At 37.7% G+C, this 23,329-nt stretch overlaps 1 protein-coding gene across 11 annotated transcripts in view; it reads left to right on the forward strand.

The window, feature by feature from the left end:
- PIK3C2G (phosphatidylinositol-4-phosphate 3-kinase catalytic subunit type 2 gamma) overlaps positions 1 to 23,329 on the forward strand; it is a 365,719-nt gene that overhangs the window by 185,786 nt on the left and 156,604 nt on the right. For 10 of the 11 annotated variants that reach the window (XM_033430304.2, XM_033430311.2, XM_033430307.2 and 7 more), the window contains 2 exons: positions 18,845 to 19,025; positions 21,544 to 21,651. In XM_033430304.2, coding sequence (XP_033286195.1) covers positions 18,845 to 19,025; positions 21,544 to 21,651 — 289 coding nt within the window. The remainder of the gene's footprint in view (positions 1 to 18,844; positions 19,026 to 21,543; positions 21,652 to 23,329) is intronic. The other variant, XM_049695083.1, reaches the window with a different exon arrangement.

The raw sequence follows: 23,329 nt of genomic DNA on the forward strand, positions 1-23,329 counted from the left end.
GTAATTTGCCATTGAAATAATTTGTGCAAGTAAACACAGGTCAGTTAGCTTTCAATGTAAATTTTAATTAGTGTTCTGACTCAGTGCCTAATTTGAATGTTGTCAGTTGTCTGTGGTTTGGAGTATTCCATGCCAAGGTTTACTTCTGTTTGTTAGGAAGAGCCAAGAGTTGGCTTAACTCCACCCCAGTGCTTAGCTTATTAATGCAAAAGCTCCTTGTGGCCTTAAGTGCTATAAAAACGCCATTGCATACTTATATGATATACATCTTCTTTACAAAACAGTTTTTGTACTAATTTCTTCTAGCAAGTGAAAATTATTAGTATTCATTCACTCATTCATTCATTCATTTAATTAACACATGAATTAATGAATGCCTACTATATATTAAGCACTATTTCATGTGCCGGAGATAATAGTAGTAAACAAATTAAAAACTCTGTCCCTCATAGGGCTTACACGCTAGTGGAGGAGACAGACAATAAACAAGATAAATAAAGTGTATAAAATGTTCTATTGTGATAAATACTAAAATGGAACCACGTTGAGAAGTTGCAATTTTAGGTGGGGCATCCAGGTAAGACCTCTCTGAGAAGAAGACTTTTAGGTTAAAGATCTTTCAGGGAACCAGCCATGAAGCTATTGGGTGCAGCACATTCTATGCTGAGAAAACAAAATACAAAGGTATCACAGTGTGAGTGGAAGGTATCAAAGTGTGATGGCATGTTAGGGAACTCTGAGAAGCTGGTGTGGTCATGCTAGGTGTGCACAGGAAAAGGAAACAGACCAGGCAGGCCCTTATAGATCTCTGTAAGGTGGCTGAGTATCTGAATTAGAGTAACTCCATTAATAGGATCATTTTGTCTGCTGTTTTGAAATAGAATCAAGGGGGGAAGGGCAAAAGCAGAAAAGTCACATGTTCTTAGGAGGCTACTGCAATAATCAGGTGAGAAATTGTACTGCATTAGATGAAGGTGTAACAGTAAAGTGCTAAGATTATATTCTAATTTTGAATTTAGAATTCAGAAAATTTCAGAATTTTCTATTCTAAATGTGAACGTAAAGCCAACAGAATGTACTGATGAATTGAAAGTGAGGTATAGGGCTTCCCTGGTGGCGCAGTGGTTGAGAGTCCACCTGCTAATGCAGGGGACACCAGTTCGTGCCCCGGTCCAGGAAGATCCCACATGCCACAGAGCGGCTGGGCCCATGAGCCATGGTCGCTGGGCCTGCGCGTCCGGAGCCTGTGCTCCGCAATGGGAGAGGCCACAACAGTGAGAGGCCCGCGTACCGCAAAAAAAAAAAAAAAGAAAAAAAAAAAGAAAGTGAGGTATATTCATTATCGAATACTGGGTAACAAATTACTCCAACATCTTCCTGGCTTAAAAACCATATTTATTATCTTACTCTTTCTGGGGATCAGGAATTCAGGCAGAGCTTAGCTGGACCTTTTGCTTCAGGGTTTCTTTCTCAAGAGGCCGTAACCAAGGTGTCAGCCTGGGATGCACAGTCATCTCAAGATTTAGCTGGAACAGAATTTACTTCCAAGTTGACTCAAAGTAATTGTTGACAAGATTCAGCTCCTTGCCGGGAGACCTTATTCATCAGAGCAATCATAAAAAAATGGCCAGAGAAAATGCCAGCAACACGAAAGTCAGAGTTTTATAATATAATCGTAGAAGTGACATCCCATCACCTTTGTCATATTCTATCAGTTGGGAGCAAGTCACTAGGTTCAGCCAACACTCAAGAGAGAGGATTCCACAAGGGCATGGACACTAGAAGGGCATCATTGAGAACCATATCAGAAGATGCCTCCCACTAGGGGTAAGAGGGAGAAAAAAAGAGCCAGGAGCCAGGAATGGCTTCAATGTAAATAATAGTCAATAGGATCATCTTATTTGACAAAGTTTATTTTGGAGTTTAAAATCTTGCGTGTTTTTTTTTTTCTTGAATTGCAGAGTTTGAATTGCAGTTCATTTTAAATTCAAAATCTTCATGATACCTTTTTATTTAAGGACTTTCTGCCTCCATTCATAATATGTCAGAGACATTTGCCTTGTGCCATCTTTTCTTCACCATTTTTTTTTAACCATTCTGGAGTTCCCAGAAGTGGCCCAGAAATCTTGATTGGGGTTCAAATGTGCTCATTATTGGGTTACAGGGCAGTAACACAGTGTCCTTGACCTCAAAAAGAACTCAACAGAGGCAATTGTTTACTAGTCAGAGATTTAAGGAAAGCTAGACACAAGTTTAGGAAGAAATTAAGTTCTCAAAAGGTTAAATAATTTGTCCAAGGCCATACTGCTAGTAAGGCAGATCTGGATTTGAGCCTGTACATCTGTGCCTTTCTTATTTTACAGTCCATCCTCTTTACACAGCAATATTCAGTTTTTAAGAGTTTTGTATTCCTGAGAGACAAAACCAACACCCTTGAAGCCATCGAAAAGTGGTTACTTGCAATGCATTTTAATGTGAAATGAGAATAAAATTGAAACCAAGAAAAAGGAGCAAGCAGGGTGGATTGGAGTAGAGAAATCGGCTGGAAGGAAACAAGATAAAATGGAGCCTTGAAAAATGGATAGGATAAAATATGCATATTATATTGTCCTTTGTGGTTTGTGTATAGGAAATTATTAGATAAATGTGAAAGTAAGATTAATATCAGCAGAGAATAGTTAAATGCTTTTGCTTGATTCTTCAAAGTTACATATTACCGCTCTCTTTCTGAATTTACTTTTATTTATGGTGGTAACTAAGGGAGTAGAAAAAACAGATACGAACACAGGGTATTCCTGCATCATCCCTTCAATACAGAAAAATAATTTAACAATCCTTCTTTAGTGGCCATCAGGAAATTATACCGTTGATGGCTTTTGACCATTGGGAAATTATACTATTATGTAGACTATCAATGATATAGCTCATTCTTTAGTGCTACTAGCATTGGCCTCAGTTCTGTGTGAGTCCGTTTCTACCTGACTAAACCACATACATCATTGATTTTGGAAAATGTATGTATCTTCATATAGTTCCAAAAAACTTCCCCAGTGTTTTATGTTGCAAGTATAAGGTCCCAAACTCTCCTTCTTTGTAATGTGTTTATCTGTGCTTATTCTAAAGCTTTTCAATCTCTATTAAGTAAGAATAAGGTGCGCTGAGGTTTTTTTTAATGGAAGGCCACATCTTTTATTTGAGACTGTCTTTCAGTCAGAATGAATCTAGTGATACTCATGGCAGAGCTGCCAATCCTTGGACTTTCTAACATGAAAAATGGCAAATTAGACTTTGTACATGGATCTAGAGTTGAGTTAATTATCTAGATAGTAAATAAAACCTAATCAGAAGCTTAGCATTATTTAACTCGAATCAATATACGATATGGTATTTTTTGTTTGTTTGTTTGGTTGGTTGGTTTTGTCAAGTCAAAAAAAAAACTATACCACGCATTCCTTTTACAATCTTTTTTTCCTTTTTAATGTTAACCATTTATTTTATATCAGTGTTCAAAAGATAAGATTTAAACATCTTAAATTTTATGGGCTAGCCCCTCCCATTTACTACCTTCATCTTATCCACTGTAATCAAGGTTAATTTTATAGAGATGAAAGGATAGAAAATTTTAGGGATAGATCTTCCAATTGCTTTTAATTTTCAAAAGTGGATTGAACATTTTAATATATTACATCTTTTAAGGAATGAAAGAAATGTTAACATGAATTAACAGCTGTCCAGCCATACTGTATTATTTAGAACAAATTTCCATCCCTCCAAACAATTTGCCTATATAACGAGCAATGGATTAAATCAAGAGAATAAGTAAATTTCACCGTTAGTCCTGTTACATCAAATGCTTAGTACTGTGCCTGGCATGTTGTAGATGCTTATTATGTATAAATGTTGAATGAATTTTTCAAATAGATCAGTGACAAGTGCTCGGTAGATGTAGTAGGCAGAATTCTAAGATGACCCGCAATGACCCCTGCCCTTGTAAGATCCCCTGCCTTTCAATGGGAAGAAGCTGTGAATATGATATCACTCCTGTGATTATGTTACATTACAGGCATATCTCAGAGATACTGAAGGTTCAGTTCCAGACAACCACAATAAAGCGAATATCACAATAAAGCAAGTCACACAAACTTTTTGGTTTCCCAGTACATATAAAAGTATGTTTACTTTATACTGTAGTCTATTAAGTATGCAATAGCATTATGTCTAAAAATAGAGTACATATCTTAATTTAAAAATACTTTATTGGTAAAACTTGTTACCAATCATCTGAGCCTTCAGTGAGTTGTAATCTTTTTACTGGTGGAGGTTCTTGCCTCAATGCTGACGGCTGCTGACTGATCAGGATGGTAGTTGCTGAAGATTGGGGTGGCCGTGGCAGTTTCTCAAAATAAGATAACAATGAAGTTTGCAGCATGGTTTGACCCTTCTTTTCATGAATAATTTCTCTGTAGCACGCAATGTTGTTTGATAGCATTTTACCCACAGCAGAACTTCTTTCAAAATTAAAGTCAGTCCTCTCAAACCCTGCCACTGCTTGATCAACTAAGTTTATGTAATATTCTGAATCCTTTGTTGTCATTTCAACAATCCATTAAGTTCACCACCTTAGGTAGGCACGGTCATGGTGCCCCAAAACAATTACAATGGTAACATCAAACATTACTGGTCACAGGCCACTATAACAAATATATAATAATGAAAAAGTCTAAAATATTGTGAGAATTACCAGAATGTGACACAGAGACACGAAGTGAGCAAATGCTGTTGCAAAAATGGCGCCAATAGACTTATTCAAAGCGGGGTTGCCACAGATTTTGAACTTGTAAAAAAATGCAGTACCTGGGAAGCACAATAAAGCAAAGCACAGTAAAATGAAGTATGCCTGTATATGGCAAAAGGGAGATTATCCTGAGTGGGCCTGACCAATCAGTTGAGCCCTTATTAGCAGAGTTTCCCGTAGCTGGCAGAAGATGAAGTCACTACAATTCCAAGTGTGAGAGGGAATCAATGTGAGGAGATGCTCTATAGCTAACTTTGAAGGTGGAGGGGACCATGTGCCAAGAAATGATAATGACCTCTACTTGCTGAGAGTGACCCCAACTGATAGCCAGTAAGGGAATGGAGACTTCAGTTCTACAACCACGAGGATCTGAATTCTGACAGCGATCTGAATGAGCTTGGAGGCAAATTTTTCCCCAGAGTCTCCAGAGGATTACTCAGTCTGGCCAATACATGGATTTCAGCATTATGATACCCTGAACAGACTACCCAGCCACACCATGCTCGGACTGCTGATCCATAGCTAATATGTGGCCATTGTCTTAAGCCACTAAGTTTGTAGCCTATCAGCTCTCATTCTCATTAAAATCTGAGAAAAAGAATGCTTGGGGAAAGAGAGTTTGAAGAAGTTTATCATCTGGAAACCCTCAGCTAATCTTTTTTTAAAAATATGTAACTGCTTCACAGACAATCCTTAAATCTTATAATATAGATCCCCATAAATAATTGTATGTAGAAGTGCATATGTTTGGCACAAGTCAGTCCAATGGAGTTGTTTTAGCCACTCACCTAATTCTAAGGCATTTAGGAAAAGGAAAAGGAGACTAGCCTACATGAGGAACTAATTAATAAAGTAACCTGCATTAGGAAGCAGCTATTTTGTTGAAAACTTCCTTTTACTACAGCAGAAGCCTCAAGGAAATGTTCATAGGAAAGGGTGAGAAAGAAATTTCTACTATTTAGGTATTGATCCCTGTGAATGTATAGACTGCTTCACTCCTTTATATTATGTAGTGGGTATCTTTCCTATTAGGAACCATTAAATTCAAATCTCAATACTTGGATTTTATATTGGAAATGCATTAGTTTTGTTGAGATTCATTTCTAGTCTGTTGAATGTTTAACCTGTTCCTAAATTGAACTCTTTTTTAATGAAATATACTTAATATAACCAAGTCTGTAGTGTGTAGAGAATCACTGTTATTAAGCTACATCAGATGCTATATTGAAGCTCTGAATCTAAGGCCAGAAAGGGAGGGTTTCTTTTCTTTTAATGAATTTTCTACAATGTCATATTTATTCAGGCAGCATGACAGTAGTTAAAAACAGAGGCTTTGGATTCAGGTAGATGTGAACTTCAATCTGACACTCAGTAGTTTTGTGACTGTGGAAATGTATCTTAACCTCTCTAAGATCTAGTTACTTAATATGCAAAACAGGATGATTAAAAATATTGCTTCATAAGATGTTAATTAGGATTAATTGAGATCATGCATATAAAGCACTTAGCACAATGCCTAGAATAATTAAAGCTCTCAATATATCTTAATCTTTGTTATTATTTTTGTTGTTGTTATATCAAAACTAGAAAATGTAGATCAGCAAAAATATTTTTTTCAAGTGTCACTAATCCCAGCATTTAAGGTTAGCCCCTGTGGGAGAAGGCAGAATTTCCAGTGGTTAGGCACATAGATCCTGCACATTGATTACCAGGGTAGAATTACCAGATCTCCCACTCACTATTTATATCACACTGAACAAATTAAACTTTCTAGGCCTTGATTTCCTCAGGTGTAGAATAGAAACTAATAATAGTACTTACTGTCTAGGTTTGGTGGGAGAATCAAATGAGTTAATATATGTAAAATGCTTAGAATAGATGCTGCAATTCAGTTGTGATATGTAAGTGTTAGCCATTAGTAGGCCTTGCTGGCAAATATTCTCCTAAATTTGTGTGTTTATGTGTATTATGTGTATAATCTGTGTGTATTATATACACTCTAAAAATAATATTATATTGCAGATATTGTGTTGTACATAGCTTTATTTTAAAGATACAACTTGCCCTGAGCATCTTTCCAAAAAATAAGTACACTTTCACAATGTTATTTTTACAACTGACCAGTATTCCGTTGTTAATTAATATTGTTAATTTATTATATTAAATTTATTATGATACAATTAGCTAACCCCCTATTATTGGAAATTCAGATTGTTTCCTGTATTTTCCTATTATAGTCACCTTGAGTTGAACTTCCTTGTGCTTAAATGCTTGCATAGGTCCTTAGTTATTTCTGTGGGCTGTTTTCCAAGAGTGGAATTGCTGGAATAGAGATTGTAAATGTTTATACTTCTTTTGATCTACATTGCAAGATTACCCTTTATTAAGTAAGATTGTAGGAATTTACACTGTCACTAGCAGTGCACAAGAATGACTGTTTCCTGGACCCTCAGCCATACTTGTACTCTAACTGGTTTGATAATAACGTCTAGCTGTTCAGTTCATCGTATTACAAAGGAACTTGGGTGTGGTTTTCTGTTAATTTTTCTTTAGTATTTCTTAATTTTTGAATGGTGTATTTATTTTACGAGGGATGTTATACAACTTGCATTACAAAGAATTCCATTTCTCAGTAAGGCCCAATAGCAAGTGTGTTAGTTTACTATTGCTGCTGTAACAAATTACCACCAATTTAGTTCTGGAGATTAAAAATCAGAAAATGGGTCTTATCAGGCTAAAATCAAGGTATTAGCAGAACTGCATTCCTTCCAGAGGTTCTAGGGGAGAATCTACTTCCTTGCCTTTTCTGGCTTCTAGAGGTCTGGATTGGAAAAATGAGCTCTAGGTTGGAAACTATATTAGTCTGCCAGGGCTGCCATATCAGAGTACCACAGACTGGGGGGCTGAAACAGTAAAAATTTATTTTCTTCCAATTCTGGAAGCTAGAAGTCCAAGATCAAGGTGCTGAAGGGTTGGTTACTGGTAAGACCTGAAAACAGACTTCCTGTCTTACCAACAGCCCACTGGGTCCTCACATGGCCTTTTTTCTGTGTGCATGCTTACCTGGTGTCTCTTCCTCTTCTTACGTGAACACTCGTTCTGTTGGATTATGTCCACACCCTTATGATCTCATTTAATCTTAATTACCTCCTTAAAGGCCTGTCTTCAAATACAGTCATGTTGGGAGTTAGGGCTTCAACAGAAGAATTTGGGAAGCACAATTCAGTCCATAACAGAAACATAGATCTGATGATAGGACAATCATTATTATCATTTTAGAAATGGAAAGACTGAGGTTGGAACTGCTAAGTTACTTGTGCATACAGAGAGCACTGGAGATGGAATAGGCTTAGTACTCTTTCCACATTCATACGATAGAGTGGATAGGGCAATTATCCCTGCCTGGCAAGTACAACCTGAACAACAGCATAAACAACAACAACAACATCACAGAAATCGACTGAAAATTAACCAGGTAGATTATAGAGGCTTCCTAGAACATCTGTAAGGCTGTATTGAATCTCTAAAAGGAGAGGGACTAAATGGTGCTCGCTGACTTCAGGAGACACGCTGTTTCATGACAGTGAGCAAGAATGTCCCAGAAATTTTCTGAGGACATCAAACACAGCTCCACATCTTATGGATAGTATCTCAGGGAATCTTTAATATCCTCAGAGAATAAACCACACTATCCGTGCCTCTGAAGAATGAAGAGTGAAGCGGCCGCCCCAGCTGTGATTTGAAACTGAGGTTCTGATGCGACCGGGTTCTGGGGAAACTAGGTATTTCAAAGCCAGCTTTGCCTTAGCCCTGTAAACCTACCCCTCCAGCTGTGTTCAAACACATGACTTGTTCACTGCACAGTGTAATGATTATCCAACTTTCATCAGAGGGCTGTGCAAGAACAAAAGGCCGAGGGGTAAAGAGGATTTTTATTATTAGGTTGCTGTCCTTATGAAACATTCATATAGCAAAGGAATTGCTTTGCCATTAAAAGAAATTTTGTTAAGGAAAGTTTATGAAAAAGGTGCTTACACTGCCTTTAAAGTAACTATATATGTATTCAGAAAAAAATATATATATAAAAAAAAAGGCTGAGTTTAGGAACTCAGTTCAGAACCATATTTTCAAATGTAAGTAAGGGAAAATGTAGACATCTATTGGACTAGTTTAAAATTACACAAGCATGGATTTGAACATTAATTAGATGTCAAGCAGAATTTATTTTATTTTGGCACACGTGCTGTTGTTAATGACTCCGCATTTCTCTCCTGCCACAACTTGGAATTATTTGGAACCACAGGCCCAGTTAAGGTGGGTAGCTCAAGGCACATCTGTTGTGTGTGCACAGCTCATCAGGATTTTTAGGTTCCCAAGTGCAATCAGGGTGTTCCTTTCAATTCAGCATCTTCTCCCTCCACTCTCCTAGCCCCACTCAGCACCACCACTTGTGTAAATAAACCACAAAAGTCCAGGTCCTCTGAAGTTGTGGAGTTGGTCTCACTTTTTAAAGTGAGGAAGGACAGAGCAGAGGTGAGTGTATTACTTGCATTATCAAAGTAGATCCACATATTCTATTCTTTTTACAGGCGAGATAGGGGAGAGAAAAGTATTCCTGCTTATAAGTATTTTACACAAAATATATTTAGGTTAACAAGCTCTTCTTTAAAAGTTCAAAAAAATGTTAAAAGCAGAAAGGAAAATATTATTAGCATTTGTTGGTGGTTTTGGCAGGGAATTTGTAGGTAGAAGGACAAAATTAAATGAGGAACTTTGGAAAGAAAGAAGTCAGGAGAGCATGAGATTTCTGAGGGTTAGGAAACAGGAAGTAAGAGAAAGATATTAAAGAGAAACATAATAAGAAAGTAGCAAAAAGAGAATTCCTAGATTGTGTATTAGTCTCGGGCTAAATCGTCAGCTGGTATCTATGTTAGGATATCAGGAGGTGGTGCAGCATGATGGTGAACAGCAAGGGCTTTGGAGTCAGATAAACTTGCATTTGAATCCCTGATCCACAGATAGGGTGACTTTGGGCAAGTTATTTGACCTCTATAAACCATAATATCCTCGTCTGTAAATGGAAGGAATCACGTTGCCTGGAGCGGATGTGAGGATTACCTAACACAGCTACATAAAATGCTTGGAAAATGCCTGGTATAAATGCTGGATAAGTTCATTAAGTATTACAGTCATGGAGCCCTAGAGCTGGAAGGTATCTTACCAAACGTCACAAACTCCAACATTTTACAGAGTAGGAAAGTGAAGAAAGGAAAGTAGGAAAGCATTAAGTTTCTTGCCAGAGGTGATGCAAGTGGAAAATCATCTTCCAAGTCGTGTTTTACTGGTTTTTAGGACACTGTGTTAATCAGCTCAGGCTGCAATAAAAAATAACATAGACTGTGTGCCTTAAACAACAGGAATTTATTTCTCACAGTTCTGGAGGCTGGGAAGTCTGATTGAGGTGCCGGCCAATTTCAGTTCCCTGTGAGGGCCCTCTTCCTGGCTCAGGGATGGACGCTGGACACCTTCTCAGTGTCCTCACCTGGCAGAGCTCCAGTCTCTTCTTCTTATAAGGGCAATAATCTAATTATAGGACCCCACTGTCATGGCCTTATCTAAACTTAATCACCTCCCAAAGGTTCCAACTCCAGTATCATCACATTGGGAATTAGAGCTTCAACATACAAATTTTGGGTGAACACAAACATTTGGTCCATAACAGAAACAAAATATGGTGCTGTGGAAAGTGCCTGGAGCAATGGTTAAGAACTGAGGGTTCTAGTCCTAAGGACCTTAGGCAGGTCTCTTAATCTTTCAGTTTCCTCACCTAATAAATGTGATGGGTGGGAGGGATTATCTCAAAATGGGGTTCAGCTCTATGCTAATGTAATATTATTCTCTGAGGATATAAGTGTAATTTACAGTGAGAGACATGTGTTTGACTCGAGTAAGAAAAACAAGGACTAATTGGGATCCCAGGACACAACAGGAGAGAGCAGAGCTAGGTGGAGCTTTTGGCAAAGGAAGAGTGGCAGGATCTGAGAGATTCTTGGGGATCAGGGAGGGGATAAAACCAGAATGAGAAAAAAGGGAAAGGCATCACAGGAGGGTCTCATAAAAAGCCATCTCTTCTAAAGTGTGCCCAGGGCCAAAATTCCACCTGTTTTGTTTTGTTTTGTTTTAGGGTTAGTAAGCACGTAAGGAGTATAACAGTAGGGGCTGAGAGAGGTCACTGATAGCCATTCACAGCTTGGTGCTAAGCTAAGGAAAATGATTTGAATAAAATAACTTACCCTAAGCAGAAGTGTGTTTTGGAATGAGAGGAGGAAGAGAGTTTCTGCTCTCTGATATCACATCATTCAGTATATTAAACATGTGAACATTCGAATACATATGAGTAGATTGGAAAGAGTTTTATTTATTTACCTGTATCTCCCAAATTGACTATATCCCTCAGCAAGATGAGTGGGAACAGGCTCTGATTGCTAATTATAGATTTAAGAATCTTATGCAGGGAAACTTACCTGCTCAGCATAGTTTTTTTTTTTTTTTCCTTCATAGCTTCCAGATGATCCTAAGAGAGCAACACTGCAGTGTAACAGTCATCCTGATTACAAGTGTGTACGCAAACTGGGCACCATCTATGGCTAGTTTTCATTCAGAAAAATACCATTTAAGCTTATAATTAACTATGCAACTGGTCATAACTGTTAAAGATTTTGATATGATGATAAAGTATCAATTATAATAGTAAATATATACCTATGTATCCACATATATTCAGTGTTAATAACCTATTTCTTGATGAAACAACTTTGATTTCTTGAACACAGTTCTGTGCTTAACAATGATCTTCCACAAATGAAGCCAGAATCGGCAGTGCTCTATAAGAGCAGTGAGTGGCTGCACGGGGATGAAGAAAGGCAAAAAGACAAATCTCAGCCAGCTCTCTGAAGAGCTGGGGAGCAAGATTCCCCAGTTTTTATTCTGCATATTGAGGCTTTTTCTCTCGTGCAGTGCAATCCGTGCATTTTCCGAAGCTGTATTTCTTCCTGCACTGACTTGTAGATGTTTAACGGTCTCGCCTAATTTTCTTTAAATTGGCTGAGCTTGGTATTGGTAGGTCTCCAATAAAAGTTTTTATTATTTTAAAAATACTACTTATGCCATTTTACATTTTCTAATTAAAACCAGGGTAGATTCCATAGTTTCCTGGTCACTTTTAGATAACAAACTCTTCATCACTTTTGTCCAATTTAAAACTCTATTTTCTTCTCCAGTTTGACACATACCTCCTCCCCATTCTCCAGCACCAGCCAAGCTTTAGCTTGGGGTACTTGTGGTGGGGAGAATATTGTCTGCTGTTTCATTCCTCTTCTCTCTCTGTCTTTTAGTTCTAGCTTTTCTTGACTTTGGAGTGGGAAAGAAAGAGAAAGAGGAAAGTGACCCTCACACTTGTTGAGGCAAGCAAGTACAATCCCCTGTCTGTGGTCTCTGGCTTTACATCAAGGCCCGCTCTGGGTTCAGTCAAAGCTGGCTACCTCATCTGAGTGCGTACCTTGGGTAGCCTTGCAGGACTTCCCACCAGGAGATCTGCCTTTGGCTCAACCTCTTCCTACACAGGAGTGGATCACATTTAATTACTTCCATGTGTTTATTTGAACCTTGAGAAATTCACACATCCTTGCTTGGCCAGTTAGGGTGCAAAAATGCAGGCTGCTCCTTTGCTATCCTGTCTTTCAACAAACCCTCTTTTAGAGCAGAATCTAACCTGGGAATGAGGCAATAGTCTCCCATTCTTGCACACATCTGAATCAGTGGGTATCTTTGAGCTTCCCTCCTCACTGGACTTTGCAAGGATGAGTGGGGGTAGCGGATCCACTCTATCCCTCACTAAGTTGATGACTCATGACTCTCAAACAGCCCTTTCCTTCACCCCCACTTGCAAATATATACTAAAGTCCAGGAGGGGAGATAACACTTGGTGTATCATAGCCATTTTGGCCATCTCCCAATAAACCTCTAAGAGTTCTCTGACTTCCAGTTGTTTCTTTGGCTATTCTTAAAACATAGGATACCTGTTGTCTCTTTTCTTTAATCTTGGGTCTTGGTCGCCAACTCCAGGGCAGTAAAGGGAGTTCCATTAAGCATGCTGATATAGATAGATGCTTCCTTGTCCAAAACCATTGATCCCCTCCCTATTTAGCCATCTTAGTCTTTCAGCTGTTACCATTAGAGCAGACCTCAGTTTCCCAAACTGCCAGGTGTACTACCTCCCTCACTGCCCTCAGCCATCAGACCCTTTGTCTGGTAATGTGTTAGATTTGTCTAGTCCTGTGTTATATAAGTCTTTAAAAAAAGACTTGCTATTGCACTCATTAGTGCATTTTTACTCAGAGAGAATTTCCTATTAGATACTCAAACACTTGGCTGGACAGACAGCAGATAGTACATAAGCCTATTCACACTTTTAAATGAGTCAAAGAGAATGTTAGTGTAACAAAATAACAATAAAATTTTAGCAGTATAACATAATATACATGTCCAAATGAACCAGATCAAATCGTTTTTGAAATACACTTTGGGGCTTTTTAGGATCCATAGAAGAAAGCCATTTTTATTACTTTTATAGTTTTTTTGATCTAAAATGTTATACTCAAATTGATCACCCATCTAATTCACCAGACTTGTCTCCAGATGACTTTTGTTTATTTTCAGTAATTAGTTTTGCCCCAAAGTATCCTCAGGGCTAACACGGGGGAGGTTTAAAACATGTGCTCCATATTCTAAAGGCAATACAAACAAACAAATGAAAACAAAAACAAACAAAAGGGAAAAAGAAATAATATGAAACTTGGCATATTCATTAATTTTTACCACAGCAACAAATAGCCCCAAAGTTTCAGTGGCTTACAGCAAAAAAGACTTATTTCTCACGTATGCCGCATGCAGGCTGCAGACTTGCTGTACTTCCGCTTGGCTGCACTGGACTCCTCACAGCAATGCTCAGCTCTCTCATTCCAGCACTGAAGGAACATCCCCCAGCAGGGACAAGCTGTTCTCGTGACAGATAGCGAAGTACAAGAGAGCAGACCAATCCATGAGAGCACATTTAAAGCATCCCCATGGACTTGGGCATACATTTTATCCAGTCGCATCCTGTTGGCTAAAGTGAGTCACATGGCCAATCCAGACAAGGGGTGGAGAAGTAGATGCTGCCTCTGGGGAGGCACTGGAAGTCACAGAGCAGAGTGTGGTTGTATAAGCTTCAGGGAAGAAAGCATGGAGTTGGGAAAAATAAATCTACCACATAATGTGAACACAATGGAAAAATCATAAGTATGAACTGTAACATTCTGAATTACTGTTTTTGAGGTGGTAATAAATGTTAGATATATAAATTGATATATGGGGATAAAATTAAGTCGGTTACATACCTTAAGGGCCCGTCTCTTATATTTAAGTGTTCTAAAAATGTATAAAATCTCTAGAGTATGGATTTCATTATTTTCTGAATTTATTCCCTTTTAATTGCTTTATATTCAAGTTGTTTCAAAGTGGCTTATTGACAAACATGTTGCAAAATAACTATTGATTGGAAATCACATTTCTGCAGACTTAGACCATGTAATGCTCCTTATATACAAAATTCAAAAGAAGTTCGGTGCTATATTTCTGAAAGAGCAAATCAATATTCTAAAAATGAGCTAGTCATAGGAAACAGTTATCTTTGCAAGACAATAAAATGTATGAAGTTCCTCAGTTTAGGGAAATATTAAGTAAATCTCTCAACCAATGAGAAGTAAAATAAAGTTGTAAAGGCTAAAGAGATATATGCTTTTCACTTCTTAACACACTATTGAAACCTTAAAATTAAAAATTCCATATCAAGTATTGGATTTCAGCCTTTATATGTCCCAGGGTTATAAATACACTTGAAGAAGTCACATTTTAAAATCCACCTGTGCTCACTAAGACCTGGTCTACTGAGTCACACATCTTACTCCCCATAAAGTAGCCACCAATAGAGGAAATGGAAAGGGGAGGTCCTGGAGTGACCTGAAATCACTCATCTTCACGTGTAGCTCAGTTTTCTTCTGGATGTTGTTTCCTCTCTTCACTCACAAGAAATACACAAGAGGGTAAAAAATTTAAGGCAAGCCCTAATTTGTGGGATATTGTGCTGTTGAGAATTAAAATTAAGAGCTACACTGAAGGGAGTCATGAGGCAAGGAGGGCTGGGTTGCCATGATTAGTCTGTTCTGTCCTGCAGGTAGACTGATGAAATGAGACCTATCTGTACTTTTCCTGGGCCTCCAGCAAGTCACTCATCATGGGATCAGAAGCACTTTGTGCATGAAGAAATGGAGAAAAGCTCTTATTTCCAAGGAAAATCTCCATTTCATGCTAGCTGGGGTTTGTGTATCTGAGTCCACCACTAGCTCCTTAATTTAGGCAAACGCCTTTATGATATCCTATAACAAATATGCTCAGTCACCTGGGTTATGTTTGCTTCTCTTCTTGCTTTTTGCCTCTCATACTCAACACTACCCTTACCTTTAATCAGCTAGATTTTATGCATTTATTCTCATTTTAATGTTGTCATTACTTACAGTCCATAAGACACCTATACAAAATAATATCAAGTTGGGCTTCCCTGGTGGCACAGTGGTTGAGAGTCCGCCTGCTGATGCAGGGGACACAGGTTCGTGCTCCGGTCCGGGAAGATCCCACATGCTGCGGAGCGGCTGGGCCCGTGAGCCATGGCCGCTGAGCCTGCACATCCGGAGCCTGTGCTCCGCAATGGGAGAGGCCACAACAGTGAGAGGCCCACGTACCACAAAAAATAATAATAATAATAATATCAAGTTGAACCATTCCTGGATCTCGCATACACTAGGATAAACAGGTCTCTGACATTTTGAGATTTACCTCACAGTTTGTATGTGGTCACATCGTCTGTATCTTAAAAGCCCAATCTTTCAACACCAAGTCTTACTTCATATTTCTCAGTCCCTTGACCTGAACCTAAAAAAAAGATTTTTTTTTTGAATTTGGCATAAGCAATTCTGTGTCTCCCAGTGACAGTGCCTTATGAAAAGGGTTTCTTTAGTGCTTAAGGGAAAGTGGCTAGCTGTTTTCCACAGTCTTAACAAACAGAGGCAAGGGGTAAAAACTACCCCATGAGGGTTTTAACCACTTCCTGATGGTGAAGGTCATTGACGTAGAATTGGCTAACTCTCCACCCAAAACTGTATAGTCCAACTTTCTCTGAATTGATTAAAATTAAAGGACATATTAATTTCTCTCATCAGTTAAAGTGACTGTGCCTAAAGACACAGGAATAGACTAACTGACCTCTCGTGGTCATCTATAACACAGTATGATTTCAATTCTGCAATTTGTAAAAAACTTTAAAGTTGGATAAAAAGCCATAGAGCTTGAACCAAATCTCACCAGGAGAGCATGTCATAATGGCAGGAATGAGAGTTTGCATGAGGTATGTTCTATAAGGAAAATAATCACAATGGAATACACTGAGTTTTCTTCACTTTTAAATTTTTCAAAACACAGTCACATATTCTCTCTGCAAATCTCCCCTGCTCTGTTTTATTTTGAGCAAGAAATCAGACTGATTTTTTTTTCCCTCCTTGAATCAGCTGCTCATGAGAGAAGCAAATGCATTTCTCATAGAATAAGAATTGAGTATTAGGAATACTAATTAGATAATTTTGACAATTCCTATGACTCCCCACCCCTAAAATGTATATTTTCTTTAAGAATTTTAGTAAAAAGTTGACTTTGTGCAGAATAACCTTTCCTTTTATCATGTGTATAGCAGCCAGGTGGTTATAGAGTTATATTTATGTACCAGAACAGGTTTTAAATATCTTTAAAAACAAGTAACTCAATATTCAAAGTGTATGAAAATGCTGGCAAGCATTGATACGGGATATAGAAATACTCTACCTATCAATTCCCTACGTCCACTGAAAACCAAGTAGACTGTACGATGGTATATTACCAAAGTCCTCAAAACACTGTGAAAATCTCTGAGGTATAATTCTGCATAAAATACCTTGAAGTTTCAGATGTGGATGCTTTCTTTGGGGCTTTCCAATTCATAATCACATAACACTCGTTTTCTTAGAGCCTCCAAATAATGGTGTGATACATTTATTGCATCTGACATTTCAAAAATCTCACCATAGAGGTGGGTTGGAAAACTTTTCATTGTCAACTATTCTTCTTACATTGAAGGTATAATTATATATGGATTATATTTTCCATCAATACATCTTTAGACCCTTGAGGGTTTTTTTGTTTTTTAATGCTTTCCAGCATTTTTCCTGCATTATTATATTTCCTTTGGTAAAGTAAAAGAGGTGCTAGGAGATAAGTGGGCTTTGTAACAATAACAAGGGAACAAGCCCTTACCTAAAAAAAAAAAAAAAGCCAGGTTCATTCAATTAATTTTTTTTTTTTTTAAAGAAGATGTTGGGGGTAGGAGTTTATTAATTTATTTATTATTTATTTTTGCTGTGTTGGGTCTTCGTTTCTGTGCGAGGGCTTTCTCTAATTGTGGCAAGCGGGGACCACTTTTCATCGCGGTGCGTGGGCCTCTCACTATCGCGGGCTCTCTTGTTGCGGAGCACAGGCTCCAGACGCGCAGGCTCAGTAGTTATGGCTCACGGGCCTAGTTGCTCCGCAGCATGTGGGATCCTCCCAGACCAGGGCTCGAACCCGTGTCCCCTGCATTAGCAGGCAGATTCTCAACCACCGCGCCACCAGGGAAGCCCTCATTCAATTAATTTTTTAACTCAGATGTGTAGGAACAGAGAACATAGAACAAATGAAAATAATGTGTTTCTTAGAGTCTCTGTAGCACAATACATATTGGGCAGAGATGCAAAATTAGGAATGCAGAATGAAACTCATCTATATATATTTTGGCTGCTAGGCATTTAATCCTTCTTTTTTCAGTATTTCATTCTCACAATAACTTTCTTCTAGTCCTTTGAATGATAATTATTTTTCAGAAGAGAAGAAGATTAGAGACAAGAATTAAAGAATCAATCAAAGAGAGGTTAACATTCAAGGGAATCAGTCTTTTATTTTCAGTGTTTTAGGGCACAATAAAAAGTAAAGTTTAAGCATGTTGGAATTAATTTCAAGGCAGTAGGAACTGTCACATGGCAGAAAGCGTAATCAAATAATTGTCACTGCTCCATTATCTAGCGAAGTATCCTTCCCTTTTTTTGTTCTATGCCTCCCGTGTTCATGATACAAGCAGAATGCCAGACAGTGACAGAAGCTGGCTTGGGGAGGCTGCAGGATACAGATAAACTGATGTTTTTTGACTACTAGTACATACTTTGTGCTAAGCCCTTTCAAATTAGAATAGCATTAGCTTATTCTATATTCCATACAGTTCTGTGGAGTCAGAGTTATTTCTTTATTTTAACCTCAGCCAGGTTAAGTAACTGGCCTAACTTACTTGTAAGTTGTAGGGCTGAGATTTGAATCCAGAAGTGCCTGAAAACAAAAACCATGCTCTTGCCTTTACAATATCTTCCTCCAGGTAATCAAAGGGAGGTGTTGGAAGAAAGAGCAATACTTAACGTATGTGACAGTGTGGAGACATTATTTTTTGAAGAAAAGCAGAAAAATGTGGGGTTGATGGTTAGGTTGCCATATAGTGTAGTGACTAATAAATACCATTTCTAAAATGTATTTTAATAAGAAGTCAAATATATGCTCTTAAGATAAGTATTTGCGATAGAATTTAAGAAGCCTGAAAGAGGAAAAAGTGCACTGTGAACTGAAATGAGGAAAGGAAGGTCTCTTATTGATTCTTCACTCTTGGAATCTCATTAACTATCAGGTGAAACGATGACTGCCAACAAATAAACAACATTTTCCCCAGCCTGGCCTGTTAAACTGCCCAAAGCCACCACATACAGATTAGTCTGAAACACACTTATTGTTCCTGCTAGAGGTGTTTTAAAAATCAGCTTTAGATACAAGAATTTGTTTTCTCTCCTTCAGGCTGCTAAAGGATGCACAGAATGAAGCTTATTTTAAAAGCTGGTATCAGAAGCTATTGGCTGCTCTCCAATTCTGTGCAGGAAAAGCCTTGAGTGATGAGTTTTCCAAGGAACAGAAACTCATCAAAATTCTGGGAGACATTGGTGAAAAAGTCAAATCTGCCAGTGACCCTCAAAGACAGGTTTGTTGCAAAATCAATCTTCATGTAATAAAGTTTTGTTTTATTTCTTAAACCTGGTTCAATTCACTTTGAATTTCGTAACACAGAAGGTAAATTCCTTGACTACACTTTGTCATAAGACACTTAAATCAATTCTTTTGATCAAGTTTTTTTTTCAATTTACTATCCTAATGTTAATGATAATATCTATCACCAGGACATGACTTTTTGATCTAAATAGCCATGTAGCATAGACAGTACCTGACAAAAGACCAATTTAAAGGCAGTTTGATTTAAATGACCAGATGAAGTAATTTACTCAGAAAGGCAGCACAGTTCAGACTCATGGAAGAAGTACACAAGGGGACTTTTCAGAGCACCCTGTCCAAGGTACAAAATCTAGGTCTAGATTTTTCTCACACTGCACTGATCAAAGTCACGTTTTTAAAGACTTTTTTTTCCACAACAAATTAAGTGAATTAAATGAAAGAAATCAATAGTGGTGTGGATAGTATTGAATAATACTTTTATTCTAACATCCATGGATGATAGTCAAAATACTGTGCCTCTTTCATCACTGATTATAATAATGGATCTGGCTGTTCGTTTTCTTGCTCTAATGGAAGAACACTTGCTCTTTTTAATTACCTGCATTACTAGTTCCCTTCACTGATATAGATCATTAAGTAGGTTCTCTTAAGTTCAACATTCTAGATGCAGGGAGGTAGTGGACTGTATTCACTGTATTAAGAATCTCATTCAATAACAAGTACTTACTACAGACTAGGAGTTAAGGATAGAAAGATGCCTAAAACATGAATCTTGTTCTCAAGGGAGCTCATAGTTTCTCTCCACCCACTGTTTAAAATCAACAAGACTTTTCAACAAAATGATATGAAAATAGGCAAAGGGTCCCAGAATTTTTTCCTAGCACAAGATTTTTCTTGCTGGAAGTCACTTCATTTGGTAGTAATGCCAGAAATTATGCTACTTCACCTACCTAGGAGAAATTGGAAAATAAAAAGTATAAGCAGGGACTTTATTTTTAAATGGGAGACATATAAACTCTGTATGCACAGAAGAGCCTTAAGGCTAGCAACATGATAGGCAATGCAAAAAAAAAAAAGTTCTATGATTTCTCCATATTACTGCAAAATCATTAATTATTTTCTAATGGTAGACAAAAAGTTGAAAGCAAGTAAAATAAATTTGGCTTAAAATTTACAAAATTTGTGTATAGGTTTGGTCTTTATTTCTTATGTTTCAAAATCCCTCATGTATTTAAGATGCATGCTGCAGTTAGTACAGTGCCTTTTTGACTATTTACATCACGTTCCAGTGATACTGACATTATTCTCTCAGATAAATGCATTTCTCTCACCTTGACTGGCTGCTCTTGTGATAACACCTCTTCACGTGAAAATAGAAAGAGAAAAAGAAAGAGGTGGGAGAAGCATTTACAATTTCTCACAAGTTACTGTAAGCTTTTTTTCTTTTCTTTTTTTTTTTTTTTTTTAAAGCCCAGTTAAACCTAACTATATGAAGTGAAGAGATTTTAGTTAAAGAGAGCAGAGGTTCCCCTCCATGGTGCTCTTCAGGCAAATCGAGGTATAGAAAAGACAAAAGAGGAAGACAAAAAGAATGCCATTGTGGAGCTTGGCCTCATTTCTCCACCTTGTTTTGCTGGATTCTGGGAGCAGTAGATTCTATTATTTGGCAGTGAACCCGGAGTAAGAGCTAAGAAACTCTTGAGAGTTAGTTAAACACTATTAATCTGATATCCTCATTTTTAAAATTGGGCTTAAACAGTTTTCAAAGTAGACTAAAAGGAGTTTTTTTTTAATTTTGAATTATTATTATTTCTGAATTATTGTTTTTCTCCTTTTTTGTGTCAGGGGATACACAATTCTAAAGGTGTCATTTGTGGTCTCAGACCTTCCACATGCACAGAGGACTATGGAAGGGAGTGAGTCAAGTATCAGAAATACACTTATTGACATTTAGTAAACTATTTGTTCATGTATATTACTGCTTCTGACATTTATCAACGGTCTATAATTATCTTTTTTGTCATTATTTTATCTCCTACTCTATGTAAATTTTTTTAAAAAAAGTATTATACTATTAAGTGTAAACCTTGAGAGTTACAAACTAAGATTTCAGGGAATTATGATAAATGGATCATGTTAATAGTTACTTAAAGCAGGGGTTGCAAATTGGTGGGTTACAGGTCAAGTCCAATCCATCATGCTTCGTTTGAACAGAACAGTGCTTTGTTTTGGTTTGGGTTTTAATTGAATTTAAAGTTCTTCAGAAAGGACATGCAATCTTTACTTCCCCATTTTCCCCGGTACTCCCTGTTGTCTTTAGCCTGCTACCTCCTCATATGTGGCTGCATCACCCACCTGACCCCAAAGCACCCAAGTGTGCAACCCCTGAATTAAGGAGTTTATTTAATCAACAAAAGAAAATTATAACTTGAAGGAAAAGTCCAGTTCTTTTCAGTTTTGAAGATGCTTCTTCTAATGATTTTTCACAGGAGGTACTGAAGAAAGAACTTGGCAGACTAGAAGAATTCTTTCAGTGTACAAATACCTGTCACCTTCCTCTGAACCCTGCCCTATGCATAAAGGGAATTGATGGAGATGTAAGTCAACATATTCAGTAGATAAGTTGAGTATTTTTATTTTGAATTGTTTAGTTCATTGGATGTTTTTGAAATGGCAAAAACAATTTATAAATTATCATTGCAATTATTTAAGAAAAATGTAACTGAGTCCCATCCAAACTGTGTATGCTCTATTTGATGCACTGTGACCAGTTGGTATCACATTAACCTCATCAGATATTTCATGGGTTTAGAAACACACTAACCACAGTTCAGTGGAAAAAAATGAAGACACTTCTGACTGAATTGACTTATTCACAATGGTTGATTTTGCGACCCCATGCAGGCTGGTTTAATTTCATGCTTATTTAGATTATGTACATGCCCATGCCTAGGACACTAGTATATCATTAGCTATAACATCTCAGTTTTGATTCAATTTAAAATTCATTGATGCTTATGAGTCACTGTGCCATATGATATGTTTGTGATTTTACTCATGCCTGGAAAGCCCTTCCTGGCATTGTACTCACAAACTCCTTCTCTTCCTAAGTCTCTATCAGCCACCCTTCTCTGACTTAGAATCATTCTTTCTCCATGAGCTTTATTATATTCCTTCTCAAAAGTCCAAGAGTAGAAGACTCTAATAAAGAGGATTGATAAGTGAGATTTTAAAATGAAGAGGTTAAACTCTCATGCAAGCACAATAAGTGTTACTTCACTAAAGTCGGAATACAGTCAAGAAAAACAAATTTAATAATTAGGAGAAAAATCAGACCATTAGTATGAATAGAAAAAGTTTTACTAGAAGCTTAATACTGTCACCTTTACAATTTTGCTGCTGCAAAGACACCCTACAAATTTTCCAAATATGCTGCATAGACGTATTTTGAATAATAACAAAATAAGGCATCAATTTTATAAGCTGAGATATGTCTATCTAGGCTAAAATCCAAATCATCACTGATTTTAAAAAATTGTGTGACCTTTTAATCATTAGCAGTATGCACTGATTGATGCTAAAGATACATGGAAACATTTCAAAAACACAGAGTATCTTAATGTAGAAAGAACAATATATCAATAGTTCATTGAGTCCAGATGTTATTTTTTACTTCTGCTTTCTTGGTTTGTCATTGTTGTTTAAGGAATAGAAAGATTGTTTTCAATTAAAATTACATATGCGTTGTGGCTTGTGCAGGCCTTGGTGAAAATTACGTATGCATTGTGGCTTGTGCAGGCCTTGGTGATGTGGGGCACCAGCTCTAGGGAATCGTTGCTCTGAATGTCCAGGGGAGCAGGCCATGCCAGGGGCATCACCAGTTCAGGAGTCATCACCCATAGTGCTGTGGCTGGGACCACACTCCTTCCCTACAGCAACCTGCAGCCATCGGCACTTCCCCTGAGGCTGGGAAGTGCCCCAAGTAGAGCCACCTCTTTGTCCCACTTGCTCTGGTCAGCTGTGCCTGTGCGTACAGCAGTGAGCAGGGCAGATGTGGAGGGTGATACTCTCTCACCTGCAGAACATGTTAGTCTGTCCTCCAGTCCTGCTGAACAACGAGGAGGTCTGAAGGGACATACATCACATAGGAAGGTGCAGTAAATGCAGCAGAGTTCTAGTCAGAGTCCACATCTGGTTGGCCATCAGAGGATCCATACTGGAAAGAACCTCTGGGAGTGTAATGAGTGTAGTAAGACCTTCAGACAAACCCCTCAG

Source organism: Orcinus orca, chromosome 11 (assembly GCF_937001465.1).
Source record: "Orcinus orca chromosome 11, mOrcOrc1.1, whole genome shotgun sequence".
Classification (NCBI taxonomy): domain Eukaryota; kingdom Metazoa; phylum Chordata; class Mammalia; order Artiodactyla; family Delphinidae; genus Orcinus; species Orcinus orca.